Source organism: Capra hircus, chromosome 22 (genome assembly GCF_001704415.2).
Source record: "Capra hircus breed San Clemente chromosome 22, ASM170441v1, whole genome shotgun sequence".
NCBI lineage: Eukaryota > Metazoa > Chordata > Mammalia > Artiodactyla > Bovidae > Capra > Capra hircus.
The window spans coordinates 53,039,903-53,060,225 of NC_030829.1; the positions used below are offsets into that span (position 1 = coordinate 53,039,903).

The 20,323-nt window shown below is 44.7% G+C and overlaps 1 protein-coding gene across 1 annotated transcript; it reads right to left on the reverse strand.

Moving 5' to 3' along the window:
* On the reverse strand, positions 8,463-12,330 carry CCR5 (C-C motif chemokine receptor 5). Its single transcript, XM_005696038.2, has 2 exons — positions 12,218-12,330; positions 8,463-10,486 (listed from the first exon to the last, which is right to left on the reverse strand). The coding sequence occupies exon 2, from the start codon at positions 10,473-10,475 to the stop codon at positions 9,417-9,419; it is 1,059 nt and encodes a 352-aa protein (XP_005696095.1). The 5' UTR covers positions 10,476-10,486; positions 12,218-12,330; the 3' UTR covers positions 8,463-9,416.

Below are 20,323 nucleotides of genomic sequence, written 5' to 3' on the forward strand. Positions count from 1 at the left end.
CCTAACATTCCAGGTTCATATGCAATATTGCTCTTTACAGCATTGGACCTTGCTTCTATCACCAGTCCCATCTACAACTGGGTATTGTTTTTGCGTTGGCTCCATCCCTTCATTCTTTCTGGAGTCATTTCTCCACTGATCTCCACTAGCATATTGGGCACCTACTGACCTGGGGAGTTCTTCTTTCAGTATCCTATCATTTTGCCTTTTCATTGTTCATGAGGTTCTCAAGGCAAGAATACTGAAGTGGTTTGCCATTCCCTTCTCCAGTGGACCACATTCTGTCATTGCCAAATTCAGACTTAAATTGAAGAAAGTAGGGAAAACCACTAGACCATTCAGCTATGACCTAAATCAAATCCCTTGTGATTATACAGTGGAAGTGAAAAATAGATTTAAGAGACTACTGCTGATAGATAGAGTGCCTGATGAACTATGGACGGAGGTTCGTGACATTGTACAGGAGACAGGAATCAAGACCATCCCCATGGAAAAGAAATGCAAAAAAGCAAAATGGCTGTCTGGGGAGGCTTTACAAATAGCTGTGAAAAGAAGAGAAGCGAAAAGCAAAGAAGAAAAGGAAAGATACAAGCATCTGAATGCAGAGATCCAAAGAATAGCGTGAAGAGATAAGAAAGCCTTCCTCAGCGATCAGTGCAAAGAAATAGAGGAAACAACAGAATGGGCAAGACTAGAGATCTCTTCAAGAAAATTAGAGATACCAAGGGAACATTTCATGCAAAGATGGGCTCGATAAAGGACAGAAATAGTATGGACCTAACAGAAGCAGAAGATATTAAGAGGTGGTAAGAATACACAGAAGAACTGTACAAAAAAAATCTTCATGACCAAGATAATGACGATGGTGTGATCACTCACCTAGAGCCAGACATCCTGGAATGTGAAGTCAAGTGGGCCTTAGAAAGCATCACTACAAACAAAGCTAGTGGAGGTGATGGAATTCCAGTTGAGCTATTTCAAATCCGGAAAGATGATGCTGTGAAAGTGCTGCACTCAATATGCCAGCAAATTTGGAAAACTCAGCAGTGGCCACAGGACTGGAAAAGGTCAGTTTTCATTCCAATCCCAAAGAAAGGCAATGCCAAAGAATGCTCAAACTCCCACACAATTGCACTCATCTCACATGCTAGTAAAGTAATGCTCAGAATTCTCCAAGCCAGGCTTCAGCAATACGTGAACCGTGACCAGATGTTGAAGCTGGTTTTCGAAAAGGCAGACGAACCCAAGATCAAGTTGCCAACATCCGCTGGATCATGGAAAAAGCAAGAGAGTTCCAGAAAAACATCGATTTCTGCTTTATTGACTATGCCAAAGCCTTTGACTGTGTAGATCACAATAAACTGTGGAAAATTCTGAAAGAGATGGGAATACCAGACCACCTGACCTGCCTCTTGAGAAACCTATATGCAGGTCAGGAAGCAACAGTTAGAACTGGACATGGAACAACAGACTGGTTCCAGATCGGAAAAGGAGTGCTTCAAGGCTGTATATTGTCACTCTGCTTACCTAACTTCTATGCAGAGTACATCATGAGAAACATGGGGCTGGAAGAAGCACAGGCTGGAATCAAGATTGCCGGGAGAAATATCAATAACCTCAGATATGCAGATGACACCACCCTTATGGCAGAAAGTGAAGAGGAACTAAAAAGCCTCTTGATGAAAGTGAAAGAGGAGAGAAGAGTGAAAAAGTTGGCTTAAAGCTCAACATTCAGAAAACGAAGATCATGGCATCGGGTCCCATCGGTTCATGGGAAATAGATGGGGGAAACAGTGGAAACAGTGTCAGACTTTATTTTTTTGGTTTCCAAAATCACTGCAGATGGTTATTGCAGCCATGAAATTAAAAGACGCTTACTCCTTGAAAGTTATGACCAACCTAGATAGCGTATTAAAAAGCAGAGACATTACTTTGCCAACAAAGGTCCATCTAGTCAAGGCTACGGTTTTTCCAGTAGTCATGTATGGATGTAAGAGTTGGACTGTGAAGAAAGCTGAGCGCCGAAGAATTGATGCTTTTGAACTGTGGTGTTGGAGAAAACTCTTGAGAGTCCCTTGGACTGCAAGGAGATCCAACCAGTCCATCCTAAAGGAGATCAGTCCTGGGATTTCTTTGGAAGGAATGATGCTAAAGCTGAAATCCAGTACTTTGGCCACTTCATGTGAAGAGTTGACTCATTGGAAAAGACTCTGATGCTGGGAGGGATTGGGGGCAGGAGGAGAAGGGGACGACAGAGGAAGAGATGGCTGGATGGCATCACCGACTCGATGGATGTTAGTTTGAGTGAACCCTGTGATTTGGTGATGGACAGAGAGGCCTGGTGTGCTGTGATTCATGGGGTCGCAAAGAGTCAGACACGACTGAGCAACTGAACTGAACTGAATGCACAGCTGAATGGTGCTAGGGTGACTCCCCTTGTTTCCTGTTTCCCCAGGTTTCTGCTTCTGGCCCACGGAAGGCAGAGCCTCTGCCCATGTCCCTTTTCCCTCTCAGTGGAGGGCCGATGTGGACCCTTTCTCTCAACCCTGATTGTCCCAGCTTCTGTGGGAGGAGTGTGGGCTTGTGGGGTCTCTGGATTGCGCTTTCTTTCTACTGGTACACCTCGGGGTGAAGGTCCTAGATCTTCATGAGGACAGTGGTGAGACACCCCATTGCCTTCCTGCCTAAGCCATATCTGCCCATGTTACTTTGCCAGGACTCATTGACTATTATATAATTCTTGATTCTCCTTGTGTATAAGCTTCTGTCAGAATCCTAGGAATATTGGAGAGGAATTGACCTGTCATCCACATCCCTGTGTCTCACTTTGCTTTGAGCCATAGGGTTTGCATCCAGCCAGAAACCTGATCAGATTCGTTATCCTTAAAAGACTTTTCAGAGGAGGTCCATAAGATTGAATGGATTGAACATACTGCCGCAAAGTCGGGAGGCCCTCTCTGTCTGTTACCCTAAACCCATGGTGTTTGATTTCACGCCCAAAGAGCCCTCTCGGCTCTGCAGTGCTTCTGCTCCCCTGCAGAAAGCAACCTGAATCAGCCACCATGGTGAAGAGCATTCACAGTCTCGGTCTAATCTTCTGAACCAGTCTACATGGAAGGTATTGTCATTAGGCCCATATTACAGAAGAAAACACTGAAGCTTGGAAACATTTAGTAATATGGCTCAGAATTTAAACATAGGAATCCTTGATGCCAGAGTCCAGGTAATACTGATATTTATGAGTGTCTATCATGTACCATGCTTGTACTGTCCATTAATGTACTCATTGGCCATCAGTTCAGTTCAGTTCATTTGCTCAGTCGTGTCCAACTCTTTGTGACCCCATGGACTGCAGCATGTCAGGCTTCCCCGTCCATCACCAACTCTTCATCACCCTGACCGACTCCGGGAGCCTACTCAAACTCCTGTCCATTGAGTTGGTGATGCCATCCAATCATTTCATCCTCTGTTGTCCCCTTCTCCTCCTGCCTTTTGTCTTTCCCAGCATCAGGGTCTTTTCAAATAAGTCAGTTCTTTGCATCAGTTGGCCAAAGTATTGGAACTTCAGCTTCAGTATCAGTCCTCCCAATGAATATTCAGGACTGATCTCCTTTAGGATGGACTGGTTGGATCTCCTTGCAGTCCAAGGGACTCTGAAGAGTCTTCTCCAACACCAGAGTTCAAAAGCATCAATTCTTTGGCACTCAGCTTTCTGTATGGCCCAGCTCTCACATTCATACATGAGCACTGGAAAAACCATAACTTTGACTAGAGGGACCTTTGTTGGCAAAATAATGTCTCTGCTTTTTAATATGCTGTCTAGGTGGGTCATAGCATTTCTTCCAAGGAGCGAGCATCTTTTAATTTCATGGCTGCAGTCACCATCTGCAGTGATTTTGAAGCCCAAGAAAATAAAGTCTGTCACTGTTTCCATTATTTTCCCAGTATTTGCCATATTAAAAAATTAATTAATTGAAATAAAAAGCCTAGTTCCACATTTGCACTAGCCACATTTTGCACTGGTCTGGTGGCCACTGTATTGAACAATGCAAATACAGAGCATTTCCATCATTACAGAAAATGCTACTGAACAGTGCTGGTCTAGACACTATATCCCAGCATAATTCCCAGTGGATATTAATAGTACACCAGATTACAGGAAACGAATCTGACATCCAGAGTCTTTAAGTCACTTATGCAAACTCCCATAGTATTGAGGCTGGAGCTGAAGTCAGTCTGATTTTTAAATACCTATTCTTTCATCTACCAGGCTCTTCTTTGTACCCTGCATGAAGGAGACAGTTAACCAGTGAACAAAGCCCTGATTTGATCATATGTTGGAAAATGTTGTAATTTTCTTAAAAGGGATTTTTGAAGAATATTAGCTAAGTGGTAGTAAACATAAGTAGAGCATTTTGAGACTAACTAGGAGCAATGCTCTTTTAAAACTTTATTTCTCTGCAGAATTTTCACTGTCTTCTCCAGGGTTTACCGGGATTCCCAGAGTTATCCAGTTCTTTAGGAATGATGGTTTTCACTGCTGCTGCTGCTAAGTAGCTTCAGTCGTGTTTTCGCTGGACTTGGTTAAAGGTGGGGCTTACTGAAGGGAGATGGAAACGGTGGGGGCAGAATTCTTTTACCAAAGGAAGCAAAATCTATATTCACTTGCAAACCATCTCTAGACAGACCTTGATGTGTTATTTATTGAATTTGAAGCTCCCAAGCTCAGCATGGGTGCCAGACATCCCACTTTTATTTACTTTTCACTTGGAACAGACAGGTCTAAACACAATCCAAAACCAGAAATGAAAGCAAAATATTTGGGGCCTCGAATACAGATTATTTTTATACTGCCAATTAAGTCTAGATTTACATGCTTTTAAAATCAGCCTAGGGGAAGACAGAGTCAGTGTTCTGTTATGAAAATGGAAAGATCTGAGTCCAGACTCTCCTGGGCCCACAAGTTGCCCACTCCCAGGCTGGGCAGCATCCTGCCCAGATGGCAGTCCTCCCTGAACCTGCTTTCGGTTCAACTGGCTGTAAGCAAGTGGTGTTCATACTTGTGGCAGCACTTAGAATCACCTGGGGAATTTCTGAAAGTCAGAACCACAGGCTGCATCACAGACTTCAAATCTGAATCCCAGAAATTGACCAGATCTGCAGAGATTGGTTCTGGGCAGTTGGGACCTTTACTTCAGGCATCAGTGAAAGTTGCTCAGTTGTGTCTGACTCTTTGCGACCCCATGGACTATAGCCCACCAGGCCCCTCTGTCCATGGGATTCTCCAAGCAAGAATACCGGAGTGGGTTGCCGTTCCATCAGTGAGGCCTCCACTGATGCTCCACTTTTTCTTCACAGGTGACGAGTAGTGAATCATCCACCCTGACCTGTTGTGGTGATACTTCTTGTACGCAATAGCTGTGGTGCCAGCAGAGACAGACATGAAATAGCTGAGTATAAAAATGTCCCGTCTGCATCTCTGATCAAGGATGGCTGCTAGCCACACTTGTTGGTTTGCTAAGTGGCCACAGGGGGGCAGTACAGCCCAAGGTTCTTAATGGCTTTGCATTTAAGAAAAAGACATAAGCTGTGCTTTAAAAAAATAGTTGCCACTTTATAAGAGACAAACATAAGTTGCTGAAGCATGACAGAATCAAAATGACACAGAACTTATTCTCAAAGTAGTAACAGTATGGAGCCAAATATAAGAGTTACAAAAATGCTTACAATAAGGAAAATGAAAAGTGTGGTGTAGACATATACATAATGTAAAATATTAAAGTTTGACAGCGTTTTAGAAAAATATAAGCAAGATTTTTATAGTGAACTTAATTGAAAAGAACTTATGGAAAATACCTCTTTCTGCCTCTTCTGTCTACCCTCACTCCAAGGGTTATATAGATGCTCTGCACAAACCCTGAACTGCTGGTAAAGGATATGCTATCAAGCTATGAGCCAGAGCAGTTAGGAAGTTCAGGAGTTGTTCTCTGGCTCACATCTCACTTCCGTGGTAAGTCTCCTGCCTTCATAAGAAGGGTTAACACTTGGACATCTATGTTCATGTGGGGGAATCTGTCCTTTGATTATAAAGTAAATGACATTAATTTAGTCACTAGAAATACCAACACATTTAATTTAGTGAGAGCTGCTGCTACTGAGAACCCTTGTAATTCAGATGTCAGCAGAATCCTAATTTATGAATTTGCACATTATTCCTCCCTCTAAGGACATTCACCTTTTCTTTGACTTTCTCCATGGCACATACGAAACCCCCTCCTTGACAGGGCCTCTGGGTTGAAGCATTGAGATAAGTCAGAGCCTGTGGGCCATAATGAATTACCATTCATTTACTGATCTAAACAATGAGCAAAAAAGAGGTGGGCAGTGAAGGGGCCTGCAGAGCGAGGGGTGTGGAGGATCCAGGCAAATGAGGGGTGAGGAGTGCACATGATGGGGGACAGGATGCACCCTGGGAAGGCCACGGACACGCTGGGTAGCTTTTCTTCATGTTGACATTGGACTTGTTATATTTAGCAGGAAAGAGGATGAGAAGTACACGTGTATCAGTCATCAAACGGACACCTTCCAACCTCCCTCTGCAGCCACCTTCATCTTACAGGGGAGGCCTTCTTTCTCCCCGGTCCTTCCCTCTGCTTTAATCCCAGCCCCTCCCACTTGACCTCTGTTGATGCCTCCTTGTGCCCTGTGAGATGGAAGGCAGTCCTTGTCACAGATCTCCAAGTTAGGATGGCAACCGACTCTCGAGTGTGCTTGGAAGAGGAGAGGGAAGCAGGGGGAAAGCTGTGTGAGTGTGCCCAGGTAGGCCACCTCTACGTGAAGTGCCTGTCCTCCTTGAGGGAAGGAGGCACGTGCACAGAAGTCTGTGTGAACACCGTTGCCATCACTGCAATGGCAGCCAGGTTTGGGGGAGAGATTGTCAAATGAAACAAAAGCAATCTTTACAGCCACCGATGACCTTCTTCTGTATCATGTGTCTGCAACGCAAGATCACAGATGAATGACCAAGTTACAACATTATGTCTTTCCCATTGTCCAACCTAGACAGCTAACGTGTTGAATCATACATTGATTTTCTCTGAAGAATCATGTCAATTCTTTAGCTTGAGTAGAGAATTAAGTTTGAAATTTAAAAGTTTTCAGGGTCAGTTGCTCAGAATCTCCACTCTGAGAGATAGTGTCTTTAAAAACAAATTATTCTGGCAATTTTACCCAGTGAGAGGGTCAAATTTTAAAAATAATTTTAAAAAATAATCCTCAATATGTGTGTTTGTATGTGCGTGAAATTTTCCAAATCAGCTACTTAAAAAGTTCTCTCACAATTTTATGTGCAGTATTCTAAATGGACATTGGCTGAAAGAACAAGAATACAGTCAAGTATTTTTTAGAGTTTTTATTAGATGCATATTTTCTTTCAAGCAACTTGTAACTGTCTATATACATAATAATGTCACATATATGTATATGTGTATGTGTATATGTATATATATATATATTTATACATATATATGTCAGAATGTTTGAACTGACCCGGAGATGAGGCTCATATGTCATGTATATACTCTCAACAACTTTAAGAGCAAGACCAAAGACCCTTCTAGTCACTTCCTATTGACAGCCACAACCCTCAAGTTTCACACTTCAGAGCTGGAGAAAAATCAGTAGTACCTCTTATTCTGACATCTTAATTTCTTGAGAGGTTCTCATTCCTTTGTGTTTTCCCACCTAATCTTTACAGTGATGGCCTTAGCTACCCCTGGACTCAAAACAGTCTTAGGCGTATACAAACTAATAATGTAACTAGCAAACTGCAAAAAATCCCACACAATTCTTCCTTTGAAAGAAGTCTCTTAGTGTTTGGATAAGGTTTGTTCAGAAATGCATCTGGAATGTGTATCTCTAGCCCCCGCACTCAGGTTGAAGCACAGAGGTTGGTAAATTGTATATTCTGTGGTTTAAAAAGCTTGAAGCGACCTCTTTCCAAATGAGTGTGTCCTTCTTCCCTTTATCTATTGATAATTAAATCCAGAAGACCTACTTAGAAGCAGTCATTTAGGCTTCCCTCAGCTCTTCCGGGCCTCTTTACTCAGTGCTTATAAAGCTTTGGATTTTTGTTAACTATGTAATCAGTACCACCCAAATGTCATATGTGACCCGGAAGTCTTCCTGGACCTCAGACTCATGCATTTGTAAATCTAGTATTTCAGAGCCACCTGGGGATGCCTCATGGTTTTAGCCAGGATGGAAGGACTGCTCTGGTGGCTGGAGCAGTCAACGGCAGACAGCCCAGGGTCTGTCTGCCTAGGGTGGTGTTCAGCTTACAAAACTGGACACTTTCTCTTCCACCAACTCCTGTTTTGACCTAAACCTCCTCCTCCTTCCATGCTTGATGTCTCTTTTAGGGCACCTCTGATGCTTGCCTCAAATCTAGGGAGTCTCTGATTCCTCTCTGCCCTTCACTGCCAAGCCAAATCCACCCCAAATTCTGCTGGCTCTCATCCTCAGTGCTGTGAGGTGGTATCCATCCTTCCCATCTCTGGCTTCAACTTTAGTGGAGCCTCCTCACTTGATCACATTGTTGCTGGTCTCCTTGACCTGAATGCTCACCTTTCCAGGCCATCCTTTGGTTACAGAATGAGCTTTCTGCAACATTGGCCAGGGCTCCCCACTCTGCTCTCTGAATTTGATGAGCAATGCCGTCCAGTTTTCTCATGCACCAGCCTCATTTTTCCTCCCAGGAGCTCCCCCAGCCAGTGCCTGTCTCCCCACAGCCAAGTTTTGCCTGTGCAGTGCCTGCATCCTGGAGCTCAGCTTCCTTCTCCGCTGACAGACCATTGGCCTCCAGTACCTTTTCTGCGAAGAAGCCTTCCCAGCTCTCAGCAGACCACAGGGCTCTTCCTTGGCATCAGTGTCTGTGGAACTTATTAACGTACCTTTTGGGAGAGATCCCACATGGAAGATGTCATTCCTTATCTGATCACCGGCATGTCTTTTCTCCCCATGGCAAGAGAAGGACCTATTTTAATCACATTTGCAACCTGGCTATTGCCCTACCCAGATAAGAAACTATACAATACTTTCCTCAGTTCATTTTGTTATTCCTGTTCAGGTAACCAAACTCAGGAATTAATAATTCTCTGAGGATTTTTTTTTTTAAACATTGAACCTTTTGTAGTGAGGGGAGAGCTTGCCAATAAATTGTTGTATGTGGAGGGGGGCGGTGAGAAGATTGCTATTTCATCAGCGTGTTTTGCTTTGGCTTTCTAGAATTGATGGGCTTGAAATATCTAATATATTTAGAGCTGATGCCAAATTGATGGATGAATCTTAAACCCTTGTTGACAGTAATTTCCTCTTGAACTGCTCCCCCACAGTTTGCATATATGAACTGAGTCAGATCACAAGCCAACAGAGACTTCCTGTTCTCCCGTGGATCGTGTGTAAACGGAGCTCACTCGCTCTGGAGCCTCTCCCTGGAAGACTGGACAGCCTTTGCAGAAGCGGCTGGCGATGTACTTTCGGAAGAACCGTAGGAGATAGTTTCGGAACTTCTCCCCCACGAAGGCATAGATGATGGGGTTGATGCAGCAGTGCGTCATCCCCAGGGTCTCTGTCACCTGCATGGCTTGGTCCAGCCTGTTAGAGTCACTGCAGTTATTCAAGCCGAAGAATTCCTGGAAGGTGCTCAGGAGGAGGACGATGTTGTAGGGAGCCCAGAAGAGAAAGTAGACAATCATGATCACGAAGATGAGCCTCACAGCCTTGTGCTTCTTCTTCTCGCTGCGACACTGGAGCAGGGTTTTTATGATTCCCGAGTAGCAGACGATCATGACAAGCAGAGGCAGCACCAGCCCCAAGATGACTATCTTTAAAGTTTGGAAACTCTTCCAGAAATGATACTGATTGGATGGGAAATGTGGGCTGCACGTATGACGAGAGCCTTCCTTTTGGGATTTGGTAAAGATAATTCCTGGGAGAGAGGCAAACATAGCCACCACCCACGTGACCCCACTTGTCACTGCCCCAAAGGTGACTGTTCTGGCTTTTAAAGCAAACACAGCATGAACGATAGCCAGGTACCTATCGATTGTCAAGAGGATGATGAAGAAGATTCCACCAAAATAACCAATGAAATAGAACCCTGTGAATAACTGGCACATTGTATTTCCAAATACCCACTGGTCTGCAGCGTAGTGAGCCCAGAATGGGATAGTGATGATGAAAAGTAGGTCAGAGATGGCCAAGTTGAGCAGATAGATGTCAGTCATGCTCTTCAGCTTTTTGCAGTTTATCAGGATGAGGACAACCAGCAAGTTGCCCACAAAACCAAAGATGAACACCAGCGAGTAGAGTGGGGGCAAGAGCTGGCCTGCAATTTGCCTCACGTTGATTTTTTGGCATGGCTCTGACATCCCATAATCAATGTCATAGAGGGGAGTTGATGTTTGATAATCCATTTTGCTTGACTCTGTAAATAAAGAAAAGGTGTTTTATAAAGTCCTAGAATGTCCTTAGCAGTCCATCATGAATGCAAACCGTTTTATATACTTAAGTAGGTTTTAAAAATTGATACGTAGATTTCTACATTTAACTGAAGTCCTTTTTTTTGTCAAACAGTGAACTTTTTATATTAGTTTGCTGCTAGCTTCTCTGCTTTGGGTTTCCGTGGTGGCTCAGATGGTAAAGAATCTGCCTGCAATGCAGGAGACCTGGATTCGATCCCTGGGTTGGGAAGATCCCCTGGAGAAGGAAATGGCAACCCACTCCAGTATTCTTGCCTGGAGAATTCCATGGTCAGTGGAGCCTGGTGGGCTACAATCCATGGGGTCATAAGAGTCAGACACGCCTGAGCGACTAACACTCTGTTTACTAGACGGAGAGCATCAATCATCTCACCAAATAAAATTGGATGTTGTGTAGCCACGTGCAGTGAATGAAGCTGTGATAACAATGTCCAGAAACTGGGTCAGGAACTGTCCAACCGTGTCTGTTCTTACTGTCATTCCCTGGAGTTAGCTTACACATAGCATCATTAGGGGCTTGCTGGTGATAATGAACAGTTCTCTAGGGCACTTTGCTTGCTAAGCACTGTTCTAAGCTTCACTTCATTCATTCAGTTAATCCTCAAGGTGACTCAGTGAGGCAGGTCAGGTTTATTGTCCCCGTTTTGCAAATAAGAACCTCAGAGCACAGAGAAGATGAGTAACTTCCCCAAAGACCCACAGGGAGTAAGCAACTAATTTTGAAGGCAGGCAGTGCTGACTGTAACTTATCTGCTGTGGTCCCTGTCTTTCACTCCTTGGTGAGAGAACTACAAGCAGGATTGTCAGCCTGGAGCCTTGATGTAGTCAAAATGAGACAGACTGATGCCCGAGTCCCTGGAGAAGGTCATAGGAGCCAGCAGCCAGTTGTCAAGTCCCGATTCCCATTCTCACATTTTCTCTGAAGTTTGTGTTTGTAGTTTCTGAGCTGCTATGATTAAGGACCCCCTCCCCTAATACATAAGAAGTGGTCAAGTGGACAGTGTTTCATCTCCTAGCATACATCCTGTATTAGCTTTGTTCCTTCGCAACCCACTAACTTGCCTGGTCTATTTAGGTCCCACCGCTTGACTGAGAATTTTCTCTAATTAGTCCCTGTGAGACTCAAGCTCCCAGTACCTCAGATTAAGCAGCTGGGAAAAGCTCACAGAAAAATCTCTCCTTTAAATTCTGAGCCAGAAAAAGAATCAACTAGATTTGCTATGAAAGTTGATTTGATATTTATAACTTGTTATTAATTTGGCCAATTTTCAGGCTTCCTTCTTTCCTTGGCAGAAATAAAAGGAGACTTAGACACAGCTTGTGGTTGGGCACATGTTCAGAGGGCATCCTGCTGAGGAGGTTTTATTTCTCCTAACCAAAAGATCATGTCTGTCAAAGTTTTGGCCAGTAATTATTCTCCGAAAATATCTTTCTTTTGAAAGGTGAGGGCTTTTTATAGTCTTCCATTCATAATCCTGTTTTGTATCTTTGATGTTATCACAGTCTGAAACTGATTCTAAACTCTTAACTTTTTCCTTACTTAAAGATTATAGTTTAAGATAGTTCAGTGAACGCCTGGTGTATTTCTGATGTTTTCTATGGTTTCCTGTAAAGGCTTTTACTCATCACTCAAGCTGCGCTAAGAAATAGGCAAAGTTAGCTGAGAGAGAACTTACCGAGAGAGATTCTCGTAGGGGAACGGATGTCTCAACTCCTCTGACCAGCTGAGCTGTGCAAGTCAAACATATAGACAGCATAAAAGTAGGAAATGCAGTTTCTTCTGAGTTGGGGGCGGAGTTTTACTGACTTAAGTATCTGGCCATGCAAAAAATCATCAAAGACCAGTCCTTTTTTTTTTTTTTTTTCTTAAATTGAGCTTAAAATAGACAGAAAATAGATGTCTGATCTGAAACTTTATTCATGGGTTTCCCTGACTACGCAATTTCTTTTTGCTTCTTAGTTCACCCAACTACCCAAATGGTTAGAAAAAAGAAGGAATTAAAGGATATTAGAACTAGAAGAACATTCATGAGCATCTAGTCAAAGGGCTATGTTTTACTGAAAGAAAGTTCTGTCCAAGAGACAAATGATTTGTACTAGACTGCAGGGCTTATCAATGGGGAGGCTCAGAGGGTGAGAGATTCTGACCCACTTGGTATTTGTGGAAGCCAGCTGAAACTGACTTTAAAGTGGAGGGAACCTCTCACATTAACCCTGTTATCCCCCTAAACCTGGGCTTCCCAGCTGGCTCAGTGGTGAAGAACCTACTTGCTGACACAGGAGATGTGTGTTTGATCCCTGGGATGGAAAGATCGCCTGGAGGAGGAAATGGCAAACCACTTAAGTATTCTTGCCTAGAAAAATGGATGGAGGAGCCTGGTGGGCTGCATACAGTCCATGGGTTTGCAAGAAATCTGACACAACTGAGGGACTGAGCATGCACGCCCCCCCGCTTTGTTCACTCCCTCACTACCCCTTCTTTCCTCCCACAACTCACACACATACACTCATCACCCAATACTGTTTTCCTCTGCAAACTAAAATAGCTGGCTGCTTAAGGGTTTTTACTGTACGTTCACCTGTGAGCTGAACGTATTGCCCATCTTTCTCCAGATCAAGTACCTTGAGGCCACGTCGTTATAAAATGTTAGCCTCCTTGTTCACCGTTTTGCAGCCCTCCAAGGCAGCCCGTGTTTGTGGGTAGTTGCACTGTGCCAGGGACATAGGTAGCAGAGTCCCACACTCCAAGGATACAGTCTATCTGGAATTTCTCTTGAGAATTTTTCAACATGAAACAGGCAGCAAATGGCACAAGAAAAGGGTCAAGTTCAGGATTCTGTTTCAATATCTGCAGTCACCCCAGGCTTCCTTGGTGGTTGGTTACTTATCTAAAAACCTCAATTGTTGACAGCAGAACCGAGAACATAGAACAGAACTGAGAGCCAGCCCCGAGCCACAGGAGGGCCCTCTGCATGCTTTTGTTTCCTCCGTCACAGGCTAAGAAACACGCCAGCGCGGACTGCGATCTGAGAAGACCCCAAACCTGCTGAAGTGGGCTCTGCAGTCAATTGCCTGAACTCAAAGCCTGGCCCTACCCTCAGCTTTCTCATTTGTGGAATGGGCTGGATAATGGTAGTTGCTCCTTGGGATTGTTGGGAGGATTGCTTGAGACATCCAAGTTGAGAATGTAGCGTATAATATACGCTCAAAAAAAAAAATCAGACTTGTACTCATTCAGTGATTCTTTCTTAAGAGAGATTTATTATATAAAATTCTAATAAAATGGGTTTCCTGGGGTCCTTGTCAGCAAAGCAGAAGCTGAAAGGGAGAAGCTAATGACTGGTGCTACAAAGTAGGGGGATATGACTGCTGGGGAAAGCTAGAATAAGGCAGAAAGAATCAGCAACTGGCAATCACAACCAGGGCAATGAATCATGAAAAAAATGTTCAAGTTCATGCTGTATGTGGATTCAAGAGACAGCAGTTGAGAACTGGACTCCAGTCACCAGGCTGGGCTTGCTGCTAAGTCACTTCAGTCGTGTCCGACTCTGTGCGACCCCATAGACAGCAGCCCATCAGGCTCCCTCGTCCCTGAGATTCTCCAGGCAAGAACACTGGAGTGGGTTGCCATTTCCTTCTCCAATGCATGAAAGTGAAAAGTGAAAGTGAAGTCGCTCAGTCGTATCCAACTCTTAGCGACCCCATGGACTCCAGCCTACCGGGCTCCTCCATCCATGGGATTTTCCAGGCAAGAGTACTGGAGTGGGGTGCCATTGCCATCTCCAGGCTGGGCTTAGTCCTCAGCTTGACTCTTTACCACTTGATTTGTACAAGTTACTGAAACTCTCCAGATCTTAGTTTTCTTATCTGTAAAATGGGGGCAAAAAACCCCCAATCACAAATGTGCTTGACAGATCTGTGGTCAAGATCAAACGACGGAACAAGAGTAGAGCCTTTTGTGGGCTGGTTAAGTGGTGTCATACAAAGTATGCTTGAGAAAGCATTTACAAAATGGGTAGCGAATAATACAAAATTTCACAGGAAACGGAATATAATTTTGTCTCATTGAAGAGACCCTTGTGTGTTCACTGGTAATACACTGGGTAGAACTCTTAGATGCTGCAGGACAAACATAATGTTTCTGTGTGTGGCTTTGGTTGCTTTGTACTTTACCACACGGACCTGGGGTTTGTTTGCCCTGTCTTCTGCGGGTTGTCATTGGGGTGGTTATAGACTTGAGGAAACGCTTACCCCCAGAGGGCAGTGTAGAGCAGTGAAGCAGGCTCAAGAGTCCCCCAGACTCTGCTGCTGACTCATTGTGTGCCCTTAGCAAGATCCTACCCCTCTCTGAGCTTCTGTTTCCTATTTTGTCAAATTATGTGCTAGACTTTAGGGGCCCCAGGAGACCTCCCTCCTGAAATACAAAATGACTCCATGGCCAAGTTGCTTTGGAAAAGACACATTTGGGCAATACAGGGTGAAGATTCACAGGCTGAAACAAGGAAGCACAGCTTAGCAGTGTGTGTGTGTCCCCTTTTAGGGGGACATTCAGGTCACCTTTTGGGATAGGGGTTCATTCCAGGGATGCGCAAGGAAGGGAGGACCCATGGGAAGGTCTTCAGCATTTAATCAATGAATTGTTGCTCTGGATACCACAGCAAGGCAAACCAGTGGTTTATCATGCCATGACTTAGTTTCCCCGTCTCTGTTTATCTTCTTACCTTGGCCCTTCCAGTTTCCAGGGCTCTGGTTCTGATATGCAGGCCTTCAGACTCTCCCTGAGGAATGATCTTTTTGTTGGTTTGCCACTCTGGACTTGATGCCCAGCCCTCCTCCTGGGGTGCTGGCCAAGCTTTCACTAGCTGCTCCAGGTCGAGTCATTGTACCCAGGTTCTGAGGGAAGCTTCTCTCTGCTCGCCCACGCCATCTCTGGACCATGATTCAGAGCATCACGAACAAGATGGGGAGGACACTTACTTTTTTCTTGGGTTCAGAGGGCCAACTTCATGAGCTCAATGAACTGAAACCCTGGGGGCTCACACTGACTCTATCAATGTCAGCAGTGAGATGGGCTGAAAAAATAGCACACGAATCTCTTAGTTTTTAAAACGTATCTAATTCTAAAACTAACACATCATGCTCATTGTATCAAGTTAGGAAAAACAAAAATAGAAAGTACAGAAAAAATTAGTCATCGTCTCACAATCTCAAAACAGTCCCTCTTAACACATGATATACTTTAATCCAGACCTTTTCCCATGCACACTTTTTGATTAATTGTTCACACACACACACCAGTTCTTTATGCTGTTCCTTTTTTTTGCTAAAAATTACAGTATAGGTGTGTACTCACGTTATTAAAAATCCTTTATAAATACATCTCTTTAATTGTTACTTTGATTGATGTGTAACTTACATGTAGCAAAAACACACTAGTCCTAGGTGTACATTTTGGGGAAGTTTTGATACACATACATCCCTGTCACCAGATGATAGAGAGCAGCCCTGTCACCCCAGAACATGCCTTCACACCGTGCCCCACCTTGCAGGGGCCAGTCTGCCTCAATGCGTGAATGAGATGTACCTCTTCTATAGCTTCACATAAATGGAATGACACATGCTGTCCTCCGTCTGTCTGGCTCCTTTTGTTCAACCGAATGCAGTAACTATATGTGACAGAGCTCTGTTAGGGGAGCCCTTTTCCTGGGTCACTGACTTGGACAGCATGTTGTGGGTGTTGCTGTCAGTGCTCTGATATCTCCACCAAGGAGGAAGCTCCTGGTGTCCTTGAAGCCCCCTTCACCAGCAGAGCCAGAGAATCCCCACGGTTCTCAAAGATACAGGAAGAATCCCCCACCCCCACCAGTGTTACATTTTGCACCTGTGTGCCTCAGCAGTGATGCTGGGGTCCCATGACTGCTCTTCATCTCCTGCTCCAGACACCATTCATGGTGAGCGGGCATGGGGGGGCCACCGTGCTGTCCTCTCCACTCCCACTGTTTCTGTCCGTTCATTTCAGTTCAGTCAACTCAGCTGTGTCTGACTCTGCTAACCCATGGACTGCAGCACACCAGGCTTCTCTGTCCATCACCAACTCCCGGAATTCACTCAGACTCATGTCCGTCAAGTCGGTGATGCCATCCAACCATCTCATCCTCTGTCATCCCCTTCTCCTCCCACCTTCAATCTTTCCCAGCGTCAGGGTCTTTTCCAATAAGTCAGTTCTTCGCATCAGGTGGCCAAAGTATTGGAGTTTCAGCTTCAACATTAGTCCTTGCAGTGAACACCCAGGACTGATCTCCTTTAGGATGGACTGGTTGGATCCTGTTGCAGTCCAAGGGACTCTTCAAGAGTCTTCTCCCAACACCACAGTTCAAAAGCGTCAATTCTTCGGTGCTCAGCTTTCTTTATAGTCCAACTCTCACATCCATACGTGACTGCTGGAGAAACCGTAGCTTTGACTAGATGGACCTTCGTTAGCAAGGTAATGTCTCTGCTTTTTAATATGCTGTCTAGATTTGTCATAGTTTTTCCAAGAAGCAAGTGTCTTTTTAATTTCATGGCCGCAGTCACCACCTGCAGTGATTTTGGAGCCCAAGAAGATAAAGTCTGGCACTGTTTCCATTGTTTCCCCATCTATTTGCTATGAAGTGATGGGACCAGATGCTATGATCTTAGTTTTCTGAATGTTGAGTTTTAAGGCAACTTTTTTCACTCTCCTCTTTCACTTTCATCATTAAGAGGCTCTTTCATTCTTTGCTTTCTGCCGTAAGAATGGTGTCATCTGCATATCTGAGGTTATTGATATTTCTCCTGGCAATCTTGATTTCAGTTTGCTTCATCCAGCCCAGCATTCTGGATGATGTACTCTGCATAGAAGTTAAATAAGCAGGGTGACAATATACAGCCTTGATGTACTCCTTTCCCAGTTTGAAACCATTCTAGTGTTCCATGTCCAGTTCTAACTGTTGCCTCTTGACCTGCATACAGATTTTTTAGGAGATAGGTAAGGTGGTGTGGTATTCCTATCTCTCTCAGAATTTTCCAGTTTATTGTGATCCACACAGTCAAAGGCTTTAGTGTAGTCAATGAAGCAGATGTTTTTTCTGGAACTCTCTTGCTTTTTCAATGATCCAACGGATGTTGGCAATCTGATCTCTGGTCCCTCTGGCTTTTCTAAATCCAGTTTGAACATCTAGAAGTTCATGGTTCACATACTGTTGAAACCTGACTTGGAGAATTTTGAGCATTACTTTACTAGTATGTGAGATGAGTGCAATTGTGTGGGAGTTTGAGCATTCTTTGGCATTGCCTTTCTTTGGGATTGGAATGAAAACTGACCTTTTCCAGTCCTGTGGCCACTGCTGAGTTTTCCAGATTTGCTGGCATATTGAGTGCAGCACTTTCACAGCATCATCTTTCAGGATTTGAAATAGCTCAACTGGAATTCCATCACCTCCACTAGCTTTGTTTGTAGTGATGTTTCCTAAGGCCCACTTGACTTCACATTCCAGGATGTCTGGCTCTAGGTGAGTGATCACACCATTGTGGTTATCTGGGTCATGAACATCATTTTGGTATAGTTCTTCTATATAGTTCTTTTGTATATTCTTGCCACCTCCTCTTAATATCTTCCGCTTCTGTTAGGTCCATACTATTTCTGTCCTTTATTGTGCCCGTCTTTCTTGCATGAAATGTTCCCTTGGTATCTCTAATTTTCTTGAAGAGATCACTAGTCTTTCCCATTCTATTGTTTTCCTCTATTTCTTTGCAATGATCACTGAGGAAGGCTTTCTTGTCTCTCCTTGCTGTTCTTCGGAACTCTGCATTCAAATGGGTATATCTTTCCTTTTCTCCTTTGGCATTGCCAAAGCTTCTCTTCCTTTCTCAGCTATTTGTAAGGCCTCCTCAGACAACCATTTTGCCTTTTTGCATTTCTTTTTCTTGGGGATGATCTTGATCACTGCCCTTCCCAGTTGGACCCCTTTACCCAGCGCATGCACCATGTTCCCCTAGCCCTGTGCAGATCATCAAGCTGAGTAGACACTAATAGGCTGTCCACCTCATCGCTTTGTTAGATATGTCCAGACTTGGTGGAAACCCCATAACTCTGCTGAGAAGGCTGCTCTGTGCACTTTGGGATTTCTTTCAGATCAGTGTGCAGACATGAAACCGATGCAACTTTATGTATGGTGGGGTGTGGTTTAGTTGCTAAGTTGTGTCTGACTCTTGTGACCCCATGGACTGCAACCTGCCAGGCTCCTCTGTCCATGGGATTCTCTGGGCAAGAATACTGGAGTGGGTTGCCATTTCCTTCTCCAGGAGATCTTCCCGACCTAGGGATCGAACCTGGGTCTTCTGCATTGCAGGCAGATTTTTTACCAACTGAGCTATGAGGGAAGCCCCTAAGTGTGGTAACAGAAGTCTAATGTACGATGAAGGTGTATACTAGACCTAGCACAGTCTTCATGGGGTCAGGTCACACCTTCACCTCCATGTTCTGCTCTCTGTATAACAGGATATTAGGTGGGACTTTTCCTGTTGCTCCAGAACTGGCAACTATGGCCTGAGGCAGAGGGCAACGAGGTGTTAAGTACCCTTAAGTTCTACAAAAAACCACTGACACCTGGTATTGAACACCTCCCCCAGGGCTTTCTAAGTGTGACAGAATCAGCCCTGTGCCCCTAGTCACCATGACAACTCTTCTCAGTGCGTCCTGTACAAGGGGGAGACAGGTTTGGGCAGGAAAAGGTGTTAGAAGTGGGTGAGGTTGATGGGAAGGAGGGTGGGGTTCCTCTCCTCAAAGCCAGAGGAGGGACCTCTGAGAGAAACGTGTGAGGAGGGGGGGCTTGCTGGAAGGGGAGGCCAGTACCTCGTTCCTGGGTGGGGCATCCACTGGGCAGCAAGCCCCCTGAGCAGGAAAGAGGAGCTGGGGAGACAGGTGATGGTGGAGACGGTGTGTGGCAGTGAGAGAGCAAGAGTGCCCCATGGCTGCCTAGTGATAAATGTGGGGCTGGACTGTGGCATCTGGAGAGGTGGCCCCTCAGTCTCTCCTCACACCCGGGGCTGGCCCTCCCCGAGCTCAGAGGCTGCCTCATGGATCTGCTCACCAGCCCAGACGCTTCTTCGGTCATGTTGGGTTTCCTCTTGGTGGCCTTTGGTGACCTTTGTCACTGGCTAATCTCACCTGAGGCCGTTTCAATTTGTCAGAGAAATTTTAATAGGGAGAAAAAGTGAAAGCAAAGAGGTAGGGTCTTGATGGCTTACTTCCAGGAGACGGCAGGGCCTCTCTGAAAAATACTCAAACTGTCCCAAGGTACCACAGATCAAGGAGGATAGTATGGGGTGGATGGTGCCAAGTGCCAGCTCCACCAAGAGTCTTAAATACGATACCCACCCCTTGGAACGATCATCTTTCCTGACATCTGCTCACCTCAAGCAGCCCACTTGAATGCTGTCCCCAGGATAAAGGAGACTTTGGGTTTCCACTTGTAGAAAATGGTTCTAGAGATGGTTGGCAGCTTTTAAGTGGCAGTTTGTTTGGTGGCAATAAATCCTGCTGTAGCTATTATTACTATGATGCAGGACTCTCACTTTCTCCTGGGGGCTCTCAAAAAATTTCACACACACGTCTGTTTCTGCGCCTTGCATAGCGCATTGTGATTATGAATACTCCATTGTGGTGATGATTTCTCCCCTGTTCCTCCCCATCAGTTGTCTCTGGGCTGGGAGGTCTAAGGGCATGAGAATAATGTAACCATCTCTATGTGCCCTCCCCAGGC